The 23,220-nt window shown below is 53.2% G+C and overlaps 1 protein-coding gene across 2 annotated transcripts in view; it reads right to left on the reverse strand.

The window, feature by feature from the left end:
* The window catches only part of FGD1 (FYVE, RhoGEF and PH domain containing 1), a 42,121-nt gene extending 21,919 nt beyond the window's left edge, over window positions 1-20,202 (reverse strand). Inside the window, exon 1 of one of the 2 annotated variants that reach the window (XM_059679979.1) lies at window positions 19,145-20,202. In XM_059679979.1, the coding sequence (XP_059535962.1) occupies window positions 19,145-19,451 (307 nt within the window). In that variant the 5' untranslated portion in view covers window positions 19,452-20,202. Of the gene's footprint in view, window positions 1-2,254; window positions 2,380-19,144 lie in introns of those variants that run through there. The other variant, XM_059679980.1, reaches the window with a different exon arrangement.
* Window positions 20,203-23,220: the final 3,018 nt, after the last annotated feature.

The following is a 23,220-nucleotide window of genomic DNA, read 5'->3' on the forward strand; positions in this document are numbered from 1 at the left end:
TTTGACCAAAGTGGGTACATTGAGCCTAAACCATTCTCTTTTTTTGTTAATCCTCACCCAAGGATATTTTTTCCATTGATTTTTAGAGAGAGTGGAAGGGAGGGGGAGAGACAGAGAGAGAAACATCGATGTGAGAGAGACACATCGATCTGTTGCCTCCCACATGCCCCCGACCAGGGCTGGGGATTGAGTTTGCAACTGAAGTACATGCCCATGACTGGAATTGAATCTGGGACTCTTTGGTCCGCTGAGCCAAACCAGCTAGGGCTGAGCATAAACCATTCTTTTTTTATTTTTTAAAATATATTCTATTGATTTTTTACAGAGAGGAAGGGAGAGGGATAGAGAGTTAGAAACATCCATGAGAGAGAAACATCGATCAGCTGCCTCCTGCACACCCCCTACTGGGGATGTGCCTGCAACCCAGGTACATGCCCTTGACCGGAATCGAACCTGGGATCCTTCAGTCCGCAGGCTGATGCTCTATCCACTGAGCCAAACCGGTTAGGGCCATAAACCATTCTTAACCCTTTTTCTAAGGATCTAAGGACTTCCTTGCCGACAACTTTATATAGCTAAGTGTCTGGCAAATGATAAGATTGTATTTCATGAGCAAAAGTTTTGCTTCTTAAAATTCCAGATTCTCACTAATCTGCACTACTTTCCTCCACTTACATACACCCACACCCACATCCACATACCCAGCACCCAGAGTTCAGGTCATGTGAACAGCTTTAAGACAGTAACACATTCAGAAAATGGGAGGCCTTTTTGTACTGTCCCTCTTGCCTCGAAGTGGGCTCCCTAAACCCACCTCTGCCTTTGGCCCTGGGCGAGATGATGGTCACACTTGGCAGAGAAGATTTGGTCTGTCTGGTATCAAGGGACCCCCTAGAGATGACATGCCCTCAGGGAAGGAATGTGTGTGTGTGTGGGGGGGGGGGTCTCAGATGATCCAGAAGTCAGTGGAGGCCGGAGCAGAGAGGGCAAGGCTGGATGGCAGGCTGAGGGGCCGGATGACCATCCTGTGGGCAGAAGGGTTTGAGGACAAGAGAGCGGCAGTCAAAGAGCTACCACCCAATAGAGCGTCGGCCTGCGGACTTGAGGGTCCCGGGGTCAATTCCGGTCAAGGGCACATGCCCAGGTTGTGGGCTTGCTCCCCAGTGTGGGGTGTGCAGGAGGCAGTGGATAACGATTCTCTCTCATCACTGATGTTTCTCTCTCTCTCTCCCTCTCCCTTCCTCTCTGAAATCAATAAAAATATATTTAAAAAAATAAAAAGAGCTACCACCCACACACAGGGTGTCAGCGTGTCTATGCCACAGCCACGTGGCCTCTCACAGCCATGGAGGGTCTGTTACCCTGTGTCACACCATCTCGGTCACCAATGGGCCCACCCTGTCGCAGAGACACAGGTGTTATTTACTGTGTCACATGACTGCAGAGCCACATAAATTCAAACGTCCAATCACATGCCATCACGCTCCTGAAAACCCGGTCACATACAGCCACAAAGACCCCCAGTCACAGCGTCACATATGATCACGCAGTCACACTTTGCAAGCCTGCTATTTCACAAACAGCCTTGCACAACAGTTACCCAAACACTCCTCATCATATACCTGCGCATACACTCCTCGAACATGGCTCCACTGAGTCTCGAACATACGCAGTGTCACTCACACCGTGTTTCACAATTGCAGGGCCACATGGTAACATGGTGTCCCAAAGACGACAGCCACACAGGGTCAGTATCCCATGTGAGACACAACCTCAACACAGTCACACACTGCCATGTGCCCAGAAACACAGACACACACACACACACATATATCATAACTTACTAGGTCATACACATGAAACAAGCATGTCCATGATGTCCCCGGCTCTTAGGGGCTCAGCCACACACACACACACACACACACACACACACACACACACACAACACTTGCCTCCTGGTCTAATGGGTCATGTGGCCTGTGTTACAAAAACACAGCTAGACACACACAGAGACAGCCTACAGGGTCACACTGGCATAAAGGAGTCCCAGGGAATTTTAGGTCTCCGGGTCCTGGAGAGAAGGACTAGCCCAACCCCCGGGGTTCCCGCAGCTTCCCGGAGTCCCTGACACCACCCTGGCCACAGTCCATCCAGCTAGATAGGCCCCAGGGGACTGAGGCCACGGTGCCCTCCCAGTCCTGAGGGAACGTGGTGCCCCAGGGCCCAGATTGAGCCCCCCACCCCCACCCCGTACCTTGCTTTGGGTGCAGTTTCCTCACTTCCTTTCCCACCTGGGCAGGCAGGGCCCTGGCTGGGAGGGGGGAGGCGCTCCTCTAGCTCAGCTGGGCTGCTCACCCTGCCCTGCTCAGCACATCCTGGCCTGGTCCTGCCCTGCCCTCCCCTCCCCCTGGGTGTGGGGTTGAGAAGGATGAATCACCTGGAGGGTGGCACACGCAGAGACACAGTTCGAGAAACACATGGCCAGAGAAAGTGAGAGACACAGACAGGAGCTGCTATCAGGGCCAGGGATCCAGAGAGTAAAGCCGGGCGCTCTGCCATGCGGAGACCCCGATTGGAGGTACACATGTAGGTGCTGGGGTCCCAGGCGCCCCTTGTCTGCCTCCTCTGGCCTGGAGGACCTGGCCCTGTCTCCACCTCAAAGCAGGCAGGCCTCCCTGGGTAAGTCCCCCCCACCCACTCTGCACAGGGCAGCGGGGCCCTCGCTGGGGGTCCTCTCCCTTTGCTTATCCTGGGGATAGGGTGACCATACCACCCTCCAAGGCTCTGCTGTGGCCCAGCCTCTCCTTTTTCTCAGCCACTGTGCTGGCAGCCCTACAGCATGGGAAGCTGAATGAAATTCAGCTGTTCTGGGGCATCTTGGCTTCCCAGGTGAAGAGGGGCAGGGATTTTCAGCCCAGGTTCTAATGAGGAGATGAAGACAGAGGGAGGGGCAATGAGCCATGGTCTGTAGCTCAGTGGTTAGAGCATCGCCCCCCACACAGAAGTGTCGTAGGTTTGTGCCCAGCCCCTGTCAGGGTGCGTGCGCGAGACGCAACCAATTGATGTGTCTCTCACATTGATGTTTCTTCCTCTTCCTCACTCCCTCCCTTCTACTCTCTGTACAAATTAATGGAAAAAGATATTCTCCGGTGAGGGTTAACAGGAAAAATAAAAAAGGCCTGGCTGGTGTTCTCAGTGGTTAGAGCATCAGCCCATGCACCAAAGAGTCTCAGGTTTGATTCCCAGACAAGGGAACTGACCTGGGTTGCAAGTTCTATTGATCCCATCCATGGGTCTCTCTCACATTGGTGTTTCTCTCTCTCTCTCTCCCCCCGCCCTCCTTCCCTCCCTTCCACTCTCTAAAAAAAGTCAATGGAAAAACTAACTAACTAACTAAAAGTCAATAGAAACAATATCCTTGGGTGAGGATTAATCCCCCCCCACACACACACACAAAAAAGAGGGGCAATGACTTGCCCAAGATCACACAGCAAGTCCATGCAGACTTTCCACAGACTGGACTCCTTCCTTAAGCATGCTCTCTAAGGTGAGGCTGGAGAAGAGGGGAGCCAGGGGGAGAGGGGTGTACCTTGGTGCTTCAGAGACAGGTGAGCTGCAGTGTGGCTAGGGAGAGAGCAACACCCCCAAACCCGCCCATGCGGAGATGAACAATGGGGTTCCAGTTCAGGAGCCTCAGCCTGACCAAGAACCAGGCAAGGCTCCATTGAGGGAAAGGTTGAACATCCCCCTCCCCCATTTCAGTGCTCCCCTCCCTGTCCCTCTGCCTACATGTCCCTGTCTCCTGTTTTCCCTCAGTGGCTCCTTGGTCCCAGGTCTTGCCACTTACCTGCTCAAGAACCTTCTGTGGCTCCCACGGGGAGAATAGCAACTTCTCAGCTAGGCCTCGGTGGCCCCTCATGACCTGCTGGACTTTCTGGCTTCCCTTGGGTTCATTTAATCCCCTAAATATTTCTGAGCTCTGCTCTGAGCCTGGTGGAGTTGGAACCGGAGGATAAAAAAATCCCATCCCTGCGCTATGGGAGCTCCAGCTGGAGGCCCTCCCCTTCCTAGATACCACAGCCCTGCCCACTGCTCCATCTCCTCCCCACCCAGCTAGGAGCAGCCTGCATTGCTTTTCTCTGGCTTGTTTTTGTACTTTTTTTCCTTTCTGTCTTAAACTTTATTTTATTTTATTTTTTTAAAAAAATTGTTGTTGTTGTGAATCCTCACCCGAGGATATTTTCCCATTGATTTTTAGAGAATGGAAGGGAGGGGGGGAGACACAGAGAGAAACATCCATGTGAGAGAGTCACATGGATTGGTCGCTCTGATTAGGGCCAGGGATCAAGCCTGCAACCCAGGTACGTGCCCTTGACTAGAATCAAACCCAGGACCCTTCAGTCTGCAGGCCCATGCTCTATCCACGGAGCCAAACCGGCTAGCACTGGCCTGTTTTTTAAATAATCCACAACATTTTCTCCCACACACATAAGCACATCCACATCTCCACACCTGACTAGGTCCTCCACCAGCACTGGCCCCTCCACCACTGGGCTCGCCCGCCGGAGTCCCCAGTGTCCCCTGAAGCAGAGATCAAAAAGGCCACCCCCACACTGTCACACCACTAAACCTCATCGCTCTCTGTGAAAATGCACCCAGCCACTCAGCAGTGTGCACTGTCCTCCAAGACCGAGTGAGAACCTCAGAGCTGTTCACATGTCCGTGTGTGGCAGGCTTGGCATGTGCACGCACACACACACACACACACACACACACACACACACACACAGCCACGCTGCTGCTATGCATGGGAAGCACACCCTGGCACTGCCCCGCCACTGCTGTGGGGCGGCGGTGGGGGTTTGCACCCGGACAGGCGGACAGGCTGGAGGGCAGTCTTGACCCTGACCTTCAGGGAGGATCCGGATCTCAAAGACAAGAGACTCTCATTCAGGAGGAGCTCAGTGCGGCTCAGGAAGTGCAAGGGAGTCAGCCAGTCGGGACTGGGGAGGGAGAGGCCAGCCACAGGGTGGCCAGATAAAATACAGGCTGCCCAGCTGTATTTGAATTTCAGAAAAACAATGAATAATTTCTGAGTGGAAGTGTGGCTCATGCATCCTTTTACTAAAAACTTAACTATGCTATACAAAAAAAAGTATTGGTTGTCTACCTGAAATGCAAACCTAAGGGGACTTTTGGGGGTGAATTCCAGCCACCCCAGACAAGGAGGGCTTCCGGTGAATGAAGCAGAGCCAGGCCTCCAAGGTGGTACCTGGGAGCCAGCCCCCTCCCTACCCTATGACCCAGCAGCCGGCTCTGAATGCTTGCGACAGTGCCGTTATTTCAGGCATTGCCTTAAATCTTGTCTTATTTATTCATTTATTTATTTTGATTGCTTTATATTTTTATTGCTTTCAGAGAGGAAGGGAGAGAGAGAGAGAGATAGACACATCAGTGATGAGAGAATCGTTGATTGGCTGCCTCCTGCACGCCCCACACTGGGGATCGAGCCTGCAACCAGGCATGTGCCCTGACCGGGAATCGAACTGTGACCTCAACACTCAACCACTGAGCTAAGCCAGCCGGGCTCATTTTATTTATTAAAAACCAAAGTCAATATTAGAAACCTGTGGTACTTGGTGATTCCGAAGAAGGGTGGTGTGACCACACTTGCCGAGCGCACGGCATGAGTTAAGGTGTCGCAACACCTTAGGAACAGCTGGTTCAGGGGTCGCGTGGCAGTTAAATCCCAATACCCCCATTCACTAGCTGTGTGACCCTAAGCAAGCCTCGCCAGCTATCTGAGCCTCAGTTTCATCGGAAGAATAGGATAATAACCACAACTCCCTGGTTTGGGGAGTCTGTGAAACAATGAAGGGAAAGGGCATAGTGTCCCCCACCCACCGAGCAATGTGGGTGTGTTGGGCTTAACAGCCAACAGAACTGCCCAGCTGGTGTGGCTCAGTGGTTGAGTGTCGACCCAGTAACCAAGAGGTCGCCAGTTCGATTCCCGGTCAGGGCACATGCCCGGGGTTTTGGGCTCGATCCCCAGTAGGGATGTGTGCAGGAGGCAGCCGATCGATGATGTTTCTCTCTCATCCATGTTTCTATTTCTATCTATCCCTCTCCCTCCCTTTCTCTCTAAAAATCAATAAAACATATATTTTTAAAAAGCCAACAGAACTGCACATCACAGACACGAAACTGCACACACAGATACGCAGACCCACAGGCCACAAAGCTATGGAGATACTGCAAACACAAGCAAACCAGCCAGAGATGGATTCGGAATCCAGCCCCACTCTCTACCGACAGCTCCTCAGATCAGCCTGGATTCCCACTAGAGTCAGGTGGCAATGAAAAGACTATGGTGCCCCATCCCCACTCCATTCAAATTCAACTCAAGCTGTAAACCACAGTGAAGTAAGTGTTAAAACAGAAGTCTGAATTTTCCCATGACACCTTATTGTTATTGAAATAGCAGAATCATTCCAAAAATTGTTTCTGGTTGCTGCAAGTCCAGGCTTGGTAGGGGCCCTGAGCACATGCTTCTGGCTTACAGGCAGAGCAGGTCTGCCCTCCAACTGAGTTTGAGGATCAGGACTCCTCGGTTGCCCATTCCCAAGGGAAGCAGGAAGAGAGAAAAGGAAGGGAAGAGACAGAGAGACACATCGATGTGAGAGACACATCAATTGGTTGCCTCCCACACGTGCCCGGACCAGGAATGGGATGGAGCCTGCAACCGAGGTGCGTGTCCTTGCCCGGAATCAAACCCAGGCCCAGGACCCTTCTGTCTGTGGGCCAATTCTTTATCCACTGAGCCAAACTGGCCAGGGCTCAAATATATATTTTATTGATTTCAGAGAGGAAGGGAAAGGGAGGGAGAGATAGAAACATCAATGAGAATCATTGATCAGCTGCATCCTGCACACCCCCTACTGGGGATTGAGCTGGCAACCCGGGCATGTGCCCTGACTGGGAATCGAAGCATGACCTCCTGGTTCATAGGTCGACACTCAACCAATGAGCCACACGGGCTGGACTCTCCCTCATCTCTTTCGGGGAACTTTAGCTCTCAGCCTTCCCCCTCCCTGGCCAAAAGCACCCCCTGCTCCTTTTCCCAGCTGGAGCCTTGGCTTAATCTCAAGACAGCTAATAGGGCCTCGGACTGGACCTTGGCCAGGCCATTAACTCCCTGGTGACCTGGGGAGTCACTGCCCTGGACCCCAATTTCTCCATTTGCAAAATGTTGAGAAGATGTGCGATGTGAGGAACTGGTGAGATGCTAGAAAGTAGCCGGCCCCAGCGCTCAGGCCTCCTGATCCCCAATGCACGCCCAGATCTTGGCCTCTCCAGGCTGAGAGGTAGGCCCCTGGGACTGCTGGAATTCCTGAGGTGGGGTGGGGGAGAGGGAACAGAGGGAGTGGAGAAGTAAGAACAGCAGTAAATAAGAAAGTGCCTTTTGGGAAGCCAGCTCCATGTGGGGCAGAGGAGTTCCCCAGCTTGAGAAAAAAGCAGGATACAGGCAGCATTCCCCCACCTCTTCCCACTGGCCCTTTGCACATGACATCCATTCCACCTTTGTGGCCAGACTGCACCCAGCTTCGCTGGACCTGGCAGATGTCCTCTGCAAGTTCAATCACAAAGCTCTGTCAAGTGTGAGCCGGGGGGGGGGGGGGGCTGTGGGTAGCTGGAAGGTCCCTTCCCTGAAGCAGATGGGTCTTTTGAAACATAAAGACTCTGCATAAAAACGGGGGCACCTTCCTCAGAGTGAAGGCACCTTTGGAAAATGGGAGCTATTGAATAAGGAGCTTACCCGGGTGATCCCGCCTGTAAAATGGAGACATTTTCTTTAAAACGGAGTCTCTTTGCCAAAACCGGTTTGGCTCAGTGGATAGAGCGTCGGCCTGCGGACTGGAAGGTCCCAGGTTCGATTCCGGTCAAGGGCATATACCTGGGTTGCGGGCATATCTCCAGTAGGAGATGTGCAGGAGGCGGCTGATCGATGTTTCTCTCTCATTGATGTTTCTAACTCTCTATCTCTCTCCCTTCCTCTCTATAAAAAATCAATAAAATATATTAAAAAAAAAACACACACACAAAAAAAACGGAGTCTCTTTGATAAAAAGAAGGTCCCTTCAGTAAAGGGAAGAAGTTTCTAGAAAATGGAGGCACTTTCCTCAAAGTGGAAGGGCATTCTGCAAGGTGAGAAAGAGTTCTATGAAGACCCTGGTGTAGCCTGGCCAGTGTGGCTCAGTGGTTGAGCATCCACCCATGAACCAGGAGGTCAGTTTGATTCTCAGTCAGGGCACATGCCTGAGCTGCGGGCTTGATCCCCAGTAGGGGGCGTGCAGGAGGCAGACAATGGATGATGTTTCTCTCTCATTGATGTGTTTATCCCTCTCCCTTCCTCTCTCTAAAAAATCAATAAAAACATATTTAAAAAAAGATCCTTGTGTAAAATGGATGCCCTGTCTATAAATGAAAGACTCTTTGACAAAGTAGAAGACTCTTCTGTAAAATGGAGGAACTTTCTTAGCAAAGTGAGACACCTTCTTAAAGTGAAGGATGTTTCTGTAAAGTGTGGACCCTTGTGTAAAGTGAGGACATCTCTGTCAAATGGGAGAGTGTAGGGCAATAGGGAATGGTGAGGACTGGGGTAAACTAGACAGCACATGCCTCTCCTAAAATGGGAACCGCAGCTCCTCCTCCCATCCATTTAATTGTTGCATTGAATTAACGGGGCCCTCTATTTATTTTCAGATCTTCCAATATTTTGAGAGAATCAGAAATCCAGACTGTTATGTGAAATACCCCAATTTTAAAAACAGTGACTAGGCCAAATGAAACTTGTAAGTCAAATTCCACTTGTGGGCCACCACTTTGCAAGACCTCAGTTAGATGGTCCTTAAAGCCCCTTCCATTTCTGCTGTTTATCTCCTGCTCTATCTTATGTGTTGTGGCTCTTGGGTGGCAGCCTTGGAGGTCCCCTCTTCCAGCCACTGGAAGGCCCAGTCTCCTTTGGACCCGAGAAGGCTCAGAGTGCTGGCTCATGCAATACCTGTCAGCAGTTCCCTGAACTAGAATCTGCCTTTTGTTCTGTCTGGTCCAGGAGGTACTTTCAGAACTGAAGGTGTTCACTTTTTAGTGGAGGATATAAGGTATGGGGATGCAACTGTTCGATGCGCACCTACTCTGGGCCAGGCATTGTGTTGACGCTTTCCTGTGTGGCACCCCCCTAACAAGCCCATTGGTTCCATGTTACAGATGAGGAAACCAAGGCACAGAGAAGCAAAAAAACCTGCCTGAGGACACACAGCTAGAAGTGTTTGAGCTGGGACATGATCCCAAGTGTGCTTATGTCCAGAGCCACAGAGCACACCCTCAGTCAATGTCTGCTGAGTTGGGAAAGAAATCACACTTGGGTGGGGGGAGACTTTCTAAAGGAGGTGGTTTTGAGTTCAGCTGTCCAGGATGGGTGTGTTTTTACAGGTGTAGCCGGACTGAGCATGGGGATGCAGGCAAGGGAAGAAAAGTGAGCAAATGTGCAGATACTCGCGGTGGGGAGGAGAAGAGAGTGTTTGAGGGCACAGTGAACAGAGAAGCTGGGTTTGCAAGAAGGTTCCAGAGCAGGAGAAAGGGTCAGGAAAGGCCAAAAGGCCCCTGCCACACACACACATCAACCAGCTAAGGTACTAGGGGGCATACAGAGATGGACAACAGCACACACACACACACACACACACACACATGATCTACATACAGACACCCACATGCAGACACATCTAGAAACCCCCAGGGGCTTAGACAGAGCCAAGGTGACACACACCCAGGCACACAGCAACATACAACACATACAGACTCAAAGAGACACATGGATATGCAGACACACACTGAAACATACACGGGGGCAAACAGAAACAAGAACATTAAGATGCACAAAACACAGACCCACAGGGACCGAACAGCCAGGCACATGCGCGCGCGCACGCACACGCCACAACCACATGGGAATATAGGCCGCCCTTCCCTCTTCCAGTTCCTTGATTGCTGTGAGGGCCTGGCTACCTCCTCCCAGTGTCCCTGGACCTAAGGCCAGAGCAGCATGGGGGTGGTTGCTCCACCCCCGGGAGGGGCTGGGGACTTCAGAGGACAGGAAGGGAAGGGAGTGGAGCTGCAGCTGGGAGCACTGGGGGCAGTAATTACCCAGTGCTGGGGCTGCCACGCTGGCTGGGATTTCCCTCCCAGTGAGGACAAAGCCACTAGGGGATGGCCCCTGTGACCCCAGCTGTGTGTGACCCCAGGGACCCCAACCCCCACCCATTCCCTCCCTCCTTCCCCTGTCACCAGAGGCCTGGTCGGACTTGAGAGTTGGCGAAAGAGAGATTATGAAGGCAAGAGACTGGGACAAAGACAAGGAGGGAAAAGATAGGAAAACTAGAGAACCATAGAACCGGACAGCTAGAGAGGGAGACAGGCATCACAGGGGCAAGTCGGAGGGAGACGGGGGGCCATCTGTTGAACGTGGTGGCTACAGTGTGCATTTAATCCTTACAACACCTAGGTGGTGGGGATGATCACCCCATTTTCTAGATGAGAAAACTGAGGCGCAGAGAGGTGAGGTCCCATGAAGCTGGAAAGAAAGTGGCAGGGCCGGACCTGGGGGGCTCTCCCCACTGCCTGACCCTGCCAGACCCACGGGGCGCACACAGAGATCTCTGAAGGGACTCTCCCCGAGACAGCAAGCTACGAGGTGTGCAAGCTGGAGGCCCTGAGAGATGCACAGCGAGACCCACACCGTCCCTGCCCCCTCCCGGCTGCCCGGGTGGGGGAGGGGCCGGGTCCACACCTGGAATGCATTAGGCGGAGGCCCCGCCTCAGGGAGCCGGCGGAGCTGGAGGGGGAGCAGGGAAGGTGGAGGTAGAGGCGAGGGCGGCGGCGGCGTGGGCGGCTGCGCGGGCCTAGCAGGCCGGCCCGGGCGGAAGGGCTCCCATGCCAGCTGCGGCTCCTTGGGGCCAGCCCTGCCAGTCCTGCCTTTCCCGCTTTCTCCAGACGCCTTCCGTCCATGACTTAACCCCTTCCGTGCACGGGCCACGGGGAAGCGCCCCGATGGCTAGACGCTCCCAGCACCAGGCGGAACCTGCAGCTCCCTGTCTGGGCCTCTGCCACACACCTGTGCCCCTCACTGCCTGACTCCGGGGCCCCAATGGGCACAGCTGATGCCCACTGGACACTGACACCTAAATGCCCATCTCCAGGCTCGGCAGGCTCTGCACCCTAAGCCCCAGCCCTGCCCCAGCCCCTGGATGGCTTGCCCCATCCTGGGATGGCACCTCCATCCACCCAGCTCCCCAAGCCACAGGCTGGCTTTCTCCATGACTCCTCCCTCTCCCTCTAGTCATACATCCAGCCCGACCCCAACCTGGAGACCCCAACCCTGGAGACCGGACTTCGCCTCACTCTAACAATCCATACATATTCTTTCACTCCAGCCTAACTCACTTTTCCCTCCCATCCTTAGAGCCCTCTGCAAGGCACTCAACACCACAGCCAGTTTGTGCAAAAGGCCCTCTCCCGTTTCTGCAGCCCCCCGCGAAGGGCTCCCTTTGCTTCGCCTCCAGGGTGAACTCCAAACTCCTGAGCTTGGGGACCAGTAAGGCCCAGTTCAGGAACATTCCCCACCCCCACCCTCCAGCCACAATGGCCTCTTGTCTGTTCCTCGAAAGTGCTCTCTTCCGCCTGGGGCTTTGGCACATGTGGCTCCCGTGGCCCAAGCGAGCAGCAGTTTCTGCCTCTCCTTACCTCTGGACCCCTACTTTCCCTTCAGGTCGCATACAAGTGTCCTGTGTCCTGGCCTGCCCCCTCCTACGTTCCTGCAGCATTTGCGCTTGCCATTAGTCGTGGTGTCTGTCGTCCCTGCTAGAGAAGAGCTCCACCAGGCTAGGGATCCGCGCCTGCCTTCGTTGCCCATCCATTACCTCTCCCAGGACCAAGCAAATAGTAGGTGCTCAATAAACGCTTGTTAAATGAAGCCATGCCCTCCTTGCTCCCCTCTGTCACTCTTGCTTAACCACTCCCCAAGTGTGTGTGTGTATATATATACACATACACACACACTGTTATGCCAATCAGAGTCGATGACCGGGTGCAAGGCTTACAAATGGGGAAACGAAGGCCCCGAGGGGAGAAGGGAAGCCTGGGGGCGCAGCGAATCCATGGCAGAGCCAGGAGCACTGAGGTTTTTTCCCTGCTGCCCTGCAGCCTTGTCTCCAGCCCTGCGTGTGTGTTTGAGGCACCTTTTGGAGGTGTGATACCTCCTGGGTCCAAAGAACTGGGTATTGGAGACGGGAGCAGCTGGACTCACGGCCCCAAGGGTATCTGCTCTCTCCAGATGCGGGAACTGAGCTCTGAGGGGCAGGCCAGTGGCAGATTGTGCTTCCTGCCCCCATTCCAGACAGGTCTTAGCCCCACCCAGCCAGCGTCTGGCCAGCTCCACATCTGCCTAAGGCATTTAGCGGCCTGGCCCCCAGAAAGGCCCGGTTTGAGTCCCTCTGGGGAACTGTTAGCTGCCACTCCCTGTGGGGGCAGCAGGTAGCACCAGCTGGGCCCTGCCCCGGGGACAGAGGCACCTGAAGGGGCGGAGGAATGGGGGTGCGAACCACCTGCAACTTGGACACTTCAATTCTCTTAGTCTCGTCCCGGGAAGTCCTTCTCCCAGCTACCCAGAGGCTTTCCATTTTGTTGTGTGTTTGGAAGGCCCCGGCTGTTGGTCTTTTCTCAAGACACTCCCCTGGAATCTCCAACTGCTGCTCTCCAAAAATCCCAGCAGAGCCCACCCCCTCCTGTGCTGAGTCCCCCCTTCTCCTTACCAAAAGCAGCCTCCTTCTATGCCTCTCAGAAGGCCCTCCACAGAGAGAACCCCTACAGAGCCACAGGAATTCAGGAGTACCCCCTCAGTTCTTGGCAGTAGCCACTACCCTGGGTGTCTGCGAAATGGTCTTTGCTTTATGCAAATATGCTTTAAAAACGGACCTCTAAAGGCATCGCTGAAGCAAAGTCTGGGCAGGTAGTGCAAGATGTACCCAAGCAAGCATGACTGCCACCTCGCTATCCATGTCTACAAGGCTGGGACTTGCCCCCAAAACCATGAGCGGTTGTGTGGTCCGGGGTAAGCGCTGGTGGTGAGAACGCTCAAATATCTCTGGCCAATATCTCTCTTCTGAGCTTCCCAACCCGACTGGCCACCTCCATCTCGATGCCAGCCCCCCGCCCAGGCTTCTCAGACTCAACATATCTCAAACACAACTCAGGTCTTCCCCCCCCCACCTGCACCTACTTCTAGATCAGTGATTCTCAACCTTCCTAATGCCGCCACCCTTTAATACAGTTCATGGTTACAAATTGAACATCATTAAAGCATAGTGATTAATCACAAAAACAGTATGTAATGATATATGTTTTCCGATGGTCTTAGGCGACCCCTGTGAAAGGGTCGTTCGACCCCCAAAGGGGTCGCGACCCACAGGTTGAGAACCGCTGTTCTAGATGGTTCCACCACCACCCACCAGAGGATTCTGACCTCTCCCTCTTCCTCAGCCTCTATACCCAAGTCACCACCAGGGCCTGCCCAGGTTAGCGCCAAAACATCTCTCAGATCTTACCCTCCTCACCTGCCACTGCTCAAACCGAAGCTACCTGCTTTTCTCCCTGCTCCCACTCTTGCACCCTTACCACCCACTCTGCACATACAGTTGTGGGAATCTCTCAAACACTCCCATCTGAGCGCATCATTCCCTTGCTTGGTAAACCCCCAAGGGCCCCCTCTTGCCCTCAGCATAAAGTCCCTTTGCCAGCTTTATCTGTCCGCTCCTCTCAATACCAGCCCCCGTGCCCAGGATGCCCCATGTCTCAGTGCCTTTGCTCCCACTGAACATCCTACCTAAACGCCCTCCTTGCTCCTCCCAGCTCTACAAACCTTGCTGACACCCCTCCAGAGCCTTTCCTTAGGACCAGGCCCTGTGCTGGGCGCTGCTGATGCCTAGAGTCCCAGAAGTGCAAGTGCCTTCCAGCCTGAACTGCCAAATGGCAGGCACAGGGGGTAAACCGAGGCAGCCAGGGTTTGTGTGTATGTGGGTGAGGGGCTGACTCAAGTTTTGTAGCTTAGATCTTATACCTCCTTTTATTGAAAATGTTTTTATTGATTTTGAAAGAGAGGGGGGGGGCAGAGAGAGAGAGAACAGAACATCCATGTGAGAAACAATGATCATGGACGGGTTGCCTCTGGTATGCGCCCTGACCAGGGATCGAACCCACAACTTGGGCATGTGCTTTGACCTAGAATCAAACCGGCGACCTTTTGGTGCACAGGATGATACTCAACTAACTCAGTCCCACCGGCCAGGGTCCATGCCTTCTTTTGGGGTTGGGAGGAGTGAGGGAAGCCCACAGAGGCCCCAGGGAGAAGACCTCAGAGGGGAGCCCGGCGCATTCTGGTCCTAATGATGCCGACTCCCTGTAGGACCATGGGTAAACTGCCTCTCTGGGCCTCCACTGCTCCAACTGGGAAATGGGCTTGCCCAGAGGTTCCTAGTCTAGGCTGTGCATCAGAATCACTTGAGGGAGTTTTGAAAATATATTCCTGAGTTGCAACCCCAGGATTCTGGAGCTCTGGGGTGGAGTCTGGGAAACATTTATTTTTTCAAAGTCCACAAGAGATTCTGACACTCACCCAGTTTGGGAAACCCAGGAAATGTATCTAGAGCCTTTCCAGTTCTAATCCTAAGTCCTAGGGCAGTGATGGCGAACCTATGACACGTGTGTCAGAGGTGACATGCGAACTCATTTTTTGGGTTGATTTTTTCTTCGTTAAATGGCATTTAAATATATAAAATAAATATCAAAATATAAATCTTTGTTTTACTATGGTTGCAAATATCAAAAAATTTCTATATGTGACATGGCACCAGAGTTAAGTTAGGGTTTTTCAAAATGCTGACACACCGAGCTCAAAAGGTTCACCATCACCCTGGCTGGTTTGGCTCAGTGGATAGAGCGTTGGCCTGAGGACTGAGGGGGTCCCAGGTTCGATTCCGGTCAAGGGCATGTACCTTAGTTGCGGGCACATCCCCAGTGGGGAGTGTGCAGGAGGCAGCTGGTCGATGTTTCTCTCTCATCAATGTTTCTGACTCTCTATCCCTCTCCCCTCCTCTCTGTAAAAATTCAATAAAATATATTTTTTTAAAAAAAGGTTCACCATCACTGCCCTAGGGTCTCTGAGGGTGCCCCAGGCTCCAAATCCGAGAGAGCCAGCTCCACTTGCTGCCCCTTCAACTGGCTCAGTCCTTGCACTACCCACAAAAAATCATCAGGTGCAACTCTTTCCACTGAGGGAGAGTCCGGTCCCAAGCGCCACCCCGTCCCCAGCATCTGGAAGGATATTCTAGGCCTGAGAAATAGGGTAGGTTTCCCCCCAAATCTCTATGAGCAATCCTACACCTGGGAACTCCTCTCTGACTCTCTCAAAGCCCTTTCTGGCATCTCACTGGGGAGGCTGTAGGTTTTATCAATCTGGGAAATGGGCACATAAACAATGGCCCCACCCCGACCAGGAACCCGGATAGCTAAAAGAGAAAGCACTTCGAAGCAATTCAAGCCTCTTCACATGGATGATACAGATATTTTTTTAAAACCCCTCTGCCCAGAATGGGCCACTGGGTCCTAAGGATGCTGATTCAATAAAGGCCTCAGCCGTCTGAGGAAGTTGACAGGCACACAGAAGGGCACACAGAAGTCTTAACATGTGGACTAAAATGTTTCAACGCTTTAATTGAAGCTCAGGACTCTCCACCCCCCCTTTTCTCACACACACACACACTCCCCTGACAACTACCAACCCTGTCCTCTCTGGGCCAATTATAGGCGAGTACTATGCAAAGAGAAGCAAGTCACTTGTGCCTACCCCTGAGCCGGCTGGGCAGTGGAGGCGGGCCTCTCACGCCTCATGCTGCTGTGAATCACATGGCCCAGCACCCGCCTTGCCAGGGCCTGAGTAATTCCTCCGCCTCCTCTTTAGGTTTTCCTCTTATTTAAAAAAAAATAAATTTCATTCTGCAGGCCTTGCAAACCAGTATCTCCTAGATGCCTCATGGCATTCTCTACATCAGTGCTTCTCAACCTTCTGGCTCTTTAAATACAGTTCCTCATGTTGTGACCCAACCATAAGATTATTTTCGTTGCTACTTCATCACTGTCATGTTGCTACTGTCATGGAATATCTGATATGCAGGATGGTCTTAGGCGACCCCTGTGAAAGGGCCGTTCGACCGCCAAAGGGGTCGCGACCCACAGGTTGAGAACCGCTGCTCTACATGAAGAAACCGAGGCTCAGATAAAGGAAGTCACTCACCCAGGGCCACACAGTGAGTCAGTTATGGATGGCTGGCTGGGAGGCTAGGTCCTTCCCTGACACCCTTCTTAATCCCAATCCTCATCTTGGAGTTAAAAAAAAAGACACCCACCAAAGACAGAGGCAGGGACTTCACTGGGAAAAGGATCCTGGAAACTTTTGGGGGGGGGGGAAGGGAGCAGTTCAGGGTGGGTATCACGATGGGTAATTTGGAAGGACTGGTGGAGGGTGAAGGCAACTCAGAATCACCACTGTGTACTGATCAGAGGTCAGGGACCAGCATTCTAGACGCCGCCCAGCTACTGACTTGCAGACCAAGCATATCTGAAGGGCAGGAATTCCGTTGTCCTTCTCTTAGACAATAGTTACTGAGGGTCTTCCATGTGCTCCCTTGGAATTTGTTGTCATTTGTTCAACAAGGATTTATTGAGCGCCTACTGTGTGCCAGGCACTGCACTAGTCTTGGGGCTACAAGTGTGAACAAAATAGATCCGATCCCCTTGCCCTCACGGAGCTCACATTCTAGTGGAGGGAGATGGACAATAAACAAGTAGTACAATGAGATCACCGCGGACTGTACTGAGTACAGGGACGGGAGTGCGCTGGCAACGGCAATGGAGACTCACAAGTGCCCCTACTTAAGTGGTCAGGGAAGGTCTCTCGGAGGAGGTGACATCTGAGCTGAGACCTGAAAGATGAGGAACAAGCCAGGTGGAAAGCAGGGGTAAGAGCTGCCAGGCAGAGGGAAAAGCAGATGCAAAGGTCCTGAGGTGGGAGTGCTTGTGGCACGTTTTGGGATTGGAAAGAAGGTGCTGCAGTAAAGTGGGTGAGTAGCCTGCTCCACCCAGTGTATCGGGGGAGTTTGGAAAGTGGCAGGAGCCACATGTAGGGAAGGGGGTTAAAGGCCATTGTCAGCTGGATATCTCTAGCCCACACCCAGGGAGCCCCTGAAAAATACCAGAGGTTCCATGACTAGCCCAAGGTCATAACAGTAGCAAGGACTCCAACTTGCCTGGGTTTTTTTGTTTGTTTTTTTAAATCCTCACCTGAGGATATTTTTCCACAGATTTTAGAGAGTGGAGAGAGAGGGAAAGACAGAGAAACATCGATGTGAGAGAAACACATCAACTGGTTGCCTTCTGCATGCACCCTGAAGGACCCGGGCCAGGAAGGAGCCTGCAACCGAGGGAGGTACAAGCCCTTGACAGGAATTGAACCTGGGACCCTTCGACCACAGACTGATGCTCTATGCCAGTGGTTCTCAACCTTCCTAATGCCGCGACCCTTTCATACAGTTCCTCATGTTGTGGTGACCCCCAACCATAAAATTATTTTCGTTGCTACTTCATAACTGTCATGTTGCTACTGTTATGAATCATCATGTAAATATCTGATATGCAGGATGTATTTTCATTGTTACACATTGAACATAATGAAAGCGTACTGATTAATCACAAAAACAATATGTAATTATATATGTGTTTTCCGATGGTCTTAGGCGACCCCTGTGAGAGGGTCGTTCGACCCCCAAAGGGGTCTCGACCCACAGGTTGAGAACCGCTGCTCTATGCACTGAGCCAAATCGCCTAAGGGCTCTTGCCTGGGTTCTGATGCTTCGCTACTGCTACCTGGTGCTGGGTCGCAATCCCAGAGACCTGTGGAGCCTGGAAACTCAGGTTCCTACGGGGATGTTCCCAGATGGGGAGGCCCTGCTGGACTCCTCGGGCACTGAGTTCTGGGCAGTGCAAAGGCATCCCCAGGCAGTGGTCTGTGACCTACCCAAGAGCTGCTCCACTGCCGAAAATCCAAGTTCAAGCATCCTGATTTCTCCTCACAAACAACCTTGGAGCCTTGCAGCTCTCCAGCTGGGTGCAACTGGCTCATTCCTGCCCTTACCTTTCTGCTGTTTCCCTACCCACCAGCCCCTCCAACCCGAGCCCCAGGCTCACCTCGTACACCTTTCTCTCTCATCAGCACCTTCCATTCCCTCCTTCCCCTGTCCTCCCGCCACACACACCTGGCAAAACCCCAACCCTGGATCAATCCGCCATCCTTTTTTTTTTTTTTCCACTCATACTCCAGAGCTCTAACAGTACAGGAGAAAATCACATAAGCAGAAGGCTTGGCATTACTTACATGGTCTCCAACCTCAGTTTGGGGGAAGCAGAAAGAGCACAGACTTTGGACTCAAATAGATCTGGTTTGGAATCCTGGCCCCGTACTAGCTGTGTGACCTTGGGCAAGTTACTTAAACTTCTCTGAGCCTCGCCTACGAAATGGGGCTAATGATACTTACTTCACAGGAGGCTCCTGAAGATGAAATGCGAATCCATGTAAAGCACCCAGCCCGGTGCCTGGCACAATATAGGCGCTTGGCAAATGGGAGACTCCTTTTCTCCTGTTCCCCCAAACCCCGGTTCCCCAACCAACCCCCCTTACTGCCTTGCCATCCTGCCCCTTTTTCTTGGTGTGCTCCCTCTCCCATTAGCCTCACCAGATAAAACAGAAGGGAGTCCGAGGGGTTGAGGGGGCACAGGGGCCAGAGAAAAGACTGGAGACAGAGGTTGAAAGGACTGGATGAAGGCCTAGGAGGGAGGGAAGGGGTTGGAGGTTGAGAAGACTCCAAGGGCTTAGGGTGAGCGGGCCGGCCCCGAGGTGGAGCTTGGAGAGCCCGAGAACGAGAACCCCCTCCCAGCACCAGGCCCGCGGCCGGGCTCCCATGCTCTCTCGATCACTCACCAGGCCGGGGCTGCGAGCCCTCCAGGTGGTAGGAGAAGCGCAGGGCCCGGTGGTGCTGCGGGCTGGGGCCGCAGGGCAAGACCCGGGGGCCTGGAGTCGCGCCGAGGCCAGCGTCCGAGGGTCCGGCAAACGGGGGCTCCAGGGCTCCGCCGAGAGCCAAGCCCGAGTCCCTGAGCACCGGCGGTCCAGGCTCCGAGACTCCGGGGTCCGAGTCGGCACAGGCCGGTGGAGCGGCGCCGGGGGGGTTCACGGCCGGGTGTTCGGGCTCAGAAGGCCCGGCGCCCCCCAGGGCTCGGTGGCCGTGCATGGTCCGGGCCTGGGCGCGGGGCCCGGGCTCCCCGCTTGGCTCCAGCTCCTGGGGTGGAGGCGCGGGCTGAGGAGGCCCGGCGCCCGGCAAAGCAGCGGCTTCAGGCTCGGGGGGCGGGGCTGCGGGTTCAGCCCCACTGCGGAGCCTCGAGTCCCCAGCCCGGGCCCGGGCCAGCGGCCGTGGCAGCGGTGGCAGTACCAGCAGCAGCCGCGGCCACCGCCGCTGCCGTGCCTGGCATCGCCGGCCCGGGCCCCGCGCTGGGAGTGGGCTCGGCGGGGCCGGGGGCCCGCGGGGGAGCGCTGTCTATGCGGCAGCGGCCGGGCGAGGGTCGGGGCTGCGCGGGGCGCGGGCTCCCCCGCAGGCGGCGAGCCACTTCCGAGGCCCCGGGGCGAGTCGGGCTGGTTGGAGAGCGGGGTCTCTTCTTTCTCCCCGAATGGGAATCGATCTGGGCTCCCCTGGCTGGTCGGAGAGGGTTCTTCCTCCCGCCGCAGCGGAGGCTGGGGGGCGGAGGGGCGGGCAGGGGGAGGGAGGGAGGGGGAGGAGGACGGCGGAGGCGGGGGGCGCGCGTGTGCGCCTCGCGCTCAGGCTGCGGGGCTCGCCCTCGGCCAATCCGTCCGGAAGATGCTCCAGCCGCGGGGGCAGGGGAGAGGCCAGGGCCTGGCTCCACCGTCCTCCCCAGCCTCGACCTGGGTCTCCGCGGCGGCGGGCGGGAAGGAGCCCGGGGAAGGGGGGTGGGGAGGCGGGAGCAGCGTCTGAGGCAGCCGCAGGCACAGCGGCGCTGGGACCCAGTTACCCGGGCCCCGCCCCCTCGCTGGGATTGGCTCTTGGCCACGCCCCCTCACTGGGGGCCGCCTCACTTCTCGCAGAGACCGCCTCCAAGTTCCTCCCCCCCCTTGAAAATTCCCCCCTCTGCCTGTCTTCCCCATCCGCTCCTGGTCCCACACAGGCAAGTCTCCTGGCTCAACCCCCCAAATCTGCCTTTCTGTCCCATCTCAGGTCTTCCTCCCCTCCACTTGTCCTTCAATGTCTTTTCCAGAAGCTTTGCCACATGTTCCAGAGTTTCCCTATGGCTTGGCTCATAGAGGGCTTGTCTTTGATACTCTTCACTCTGCTTAGAGGACCGGACCTCATGGTCGATTACTTCGCCCCTTTCTTGCCAATAGCCTCAGTTCCCAGGATTGTCGCATACGCCTGGCAACATCCCAACCTTGGGTCAGTCCAACTATCCGCCTTTTCCATGTCTGTGCCCAGGCAGCTAAACACTGCTGGAGAAAAGCATCCAACCTCATAAATTTGCGCCACTATAAACTCTTGGTCCCTAGCTTCCAGTAGGCCCTCAGTGCTGACCTACAACTCTGTGTCCCTAGGCAGCTCTCCCTCCCTTTCTGTAGCAGCCATTTCAAACCTCCCCTCCTCACACACCCAAGTTCTTCATCAGCCCCCTGACTCTCAGCAGATGACCACCCCTCCTTCTTCGCAGAGTCACCAAAAAGGAATTTTTTGACTTTTTGCCACCAAACCTACCGAGTCTGTCCCTTGCTCCTTCCCATCAGCATCTAAACATACCCAGGTCTCTTCCATCTCAAAACAAATAAATTACCACAAAGTCTCCCTCTCCAACAACCTCCCAGGTCTCTTCCATCTCAAAACAAATAAATTACCACAAAGTCTCCCTCTCCAACAACCTCCCTCTCTTCTCTCAAGAGTCGCCTACACTTAACTGTCTTAATTTTCCCACTTCCCACTTATCTTTCAACCCACTCCAATCTGCCTCCACTACTTGCCTGATACTGCTCTCTCATCAAGGTCTGTGTGGCCTGTGTCACTAAACCCAACAGAATCTTTTTAAAAATATGTATCTTTATTCATTTCAGAGAGGAAGGGAGAGGGAGAGAGAGAGATAGAAACATCAATGATGAGAGAGAATCATGGATCGGCTGCCTCCTGCATGACCCACACTGGGGATCGAGCCCACAACCCAGGCATGTGCCCTGACCAGGAATCGAACCGTGACCTCCTGGTTCATAGGTCAACGCTCAACCACTGAGACACACCCGCTGGGTCCCAACAATCTTTTCAGAGGTAATCCTACTTGACTTTTTGGTAGCATTTGACCCTGGTGACCACTCCTTCCTCCTTAAGCCACTTCCATGACACCACAGTCTCATTTTTTCTCCTACTTTTTTGTAATTCCTTTTTACTTTCTAGGATCTTCTTCGTCTACCCTTGAAATGATGGTGCTCTTTAGGGCTTTGGCTTGAGCGCTCTTGTCTTCTTTCACATCGGCTCCCATGGCTTCAATGATCATCTCTTTGTAGATGACTCCCAAATTGATGCCCCAAGTGCAGATCTTTCTTTTTTTTAACTCATTTTTTCTTTCAATACCCAGTGATAGTCAATTTTAAAAATACATATTTTATTTTTTTACAGAGAAGAAGGGAGAGGAATAGAGTTAGAAACATCGATCAGATGCCTCCTACACAGCCACTACTGGGGATGTGCTTGCAACCAAGGTACATGCCCTTGACTGGAATCGAACCTGGGACCCTTCAGTCCGCAGGTCAACGCTCTAGCCACTGAGCCAAACCAGTTAGGGCCAGATATTTCTCTTTTTTTAAAAAAAAATATTTTTATTGTCAATAGTATTACAGATATCTCCCATTTTCTCCCCCTCCCCTCCCCTGCTCCCAGCCCCTCCCCACCCCAGGTCTTCACCACCCAATTGCTGGTGTCCATGGGCTATGTATAGAAGTTCTTTGGTTTATCTCTTCTTGTTCTCCCAAACCCACATTGAGGTATGTCAGTCTGTCCTATACCTCCCTGCTTTGGGTCTTATTTTGTTGGTCAATTCCTTTTGTTCATTAGATTCCACAAATAAGTGAGATCATGTGATATTTGTCTCAGATATTTCTCTTGACCTATGCATTTAACTAGTTACTAGACAACTCTACCTGATACCTCAGGGACACCCCAAACCTTAGTTTCTCCCCAACTTAACGCATTCTCTTCCCAACCTTTGTCCTTCTTTGTATTTTGCCTTAGTGACTGATCCTAGTCAAAGCAAAAACCTGAGCTATACTCCTGATTCTTCTCTCTGCTCCATCTGCTGCAATCACCAAGTCCCACCTTTTCTTTTAAATCCTCCCTGAGGATATCTTTTCCATTGATTTTTAGAGAGTGTGTAAGGGAGGGGGAGAGACAGAGAGAGAAACATCAATTGGTTGCCTTCCGCACGCACCTGGACTGGGACCTGGGCCAGGGATGGATTCTGCAACTGAGGTAGGTGCCCTTGACGGGAATGGAACCCGGGACCCTTCAGTCCACAGGCCAATTCTCTATGCACTGAGCCAAACTGGCAATGGCAAGTCTCATCATTTTAACCTCCTGAATATCTCCCAAATTTATTTCCATAGTTCTCTTCATTTCTGCTGCCACTTCCCGAGGCTAGGCCAGCATCATTTCTAACCTGCAATGCTGTCCCTGCCTTCCCATTGCACGCCTGTTGCCTGCAATCTATTCTCTACACTGTAGGCAGTTGATATTTTGAAAAGTTAAACCAAATCATATCACTTTGATGTTGAGAACCTTTCAATGATCCCCTTTGACTCAAAAGGAAAGTTACCTTCCACAACAGGGAAGGTTAAGCTGTGCCCTGCATGGTCTGGCCTCTGCCAGGCTGTCTAGACTCCAAGCAAGTGAAAGCTAAAATTCTCAGACTGCCTTAGTCTCCCTAGCCTCTGGGTCTTTGTGTATGCTGTTGCCTCGGCGT

This window comes from Myotis daubentonii, chromosome X (assembly GCF_963259705.1).
Source record: "Myotis daubentonii chromosome X, mMyoDau2.1, whole genome shotgun sequence".
Lineage (NCBI taxonomy): Eukaryota > Metazoa > Chordata > Mammalia > Chiroptera > Vespertilionidae > Myotis > Myotis daubentonii.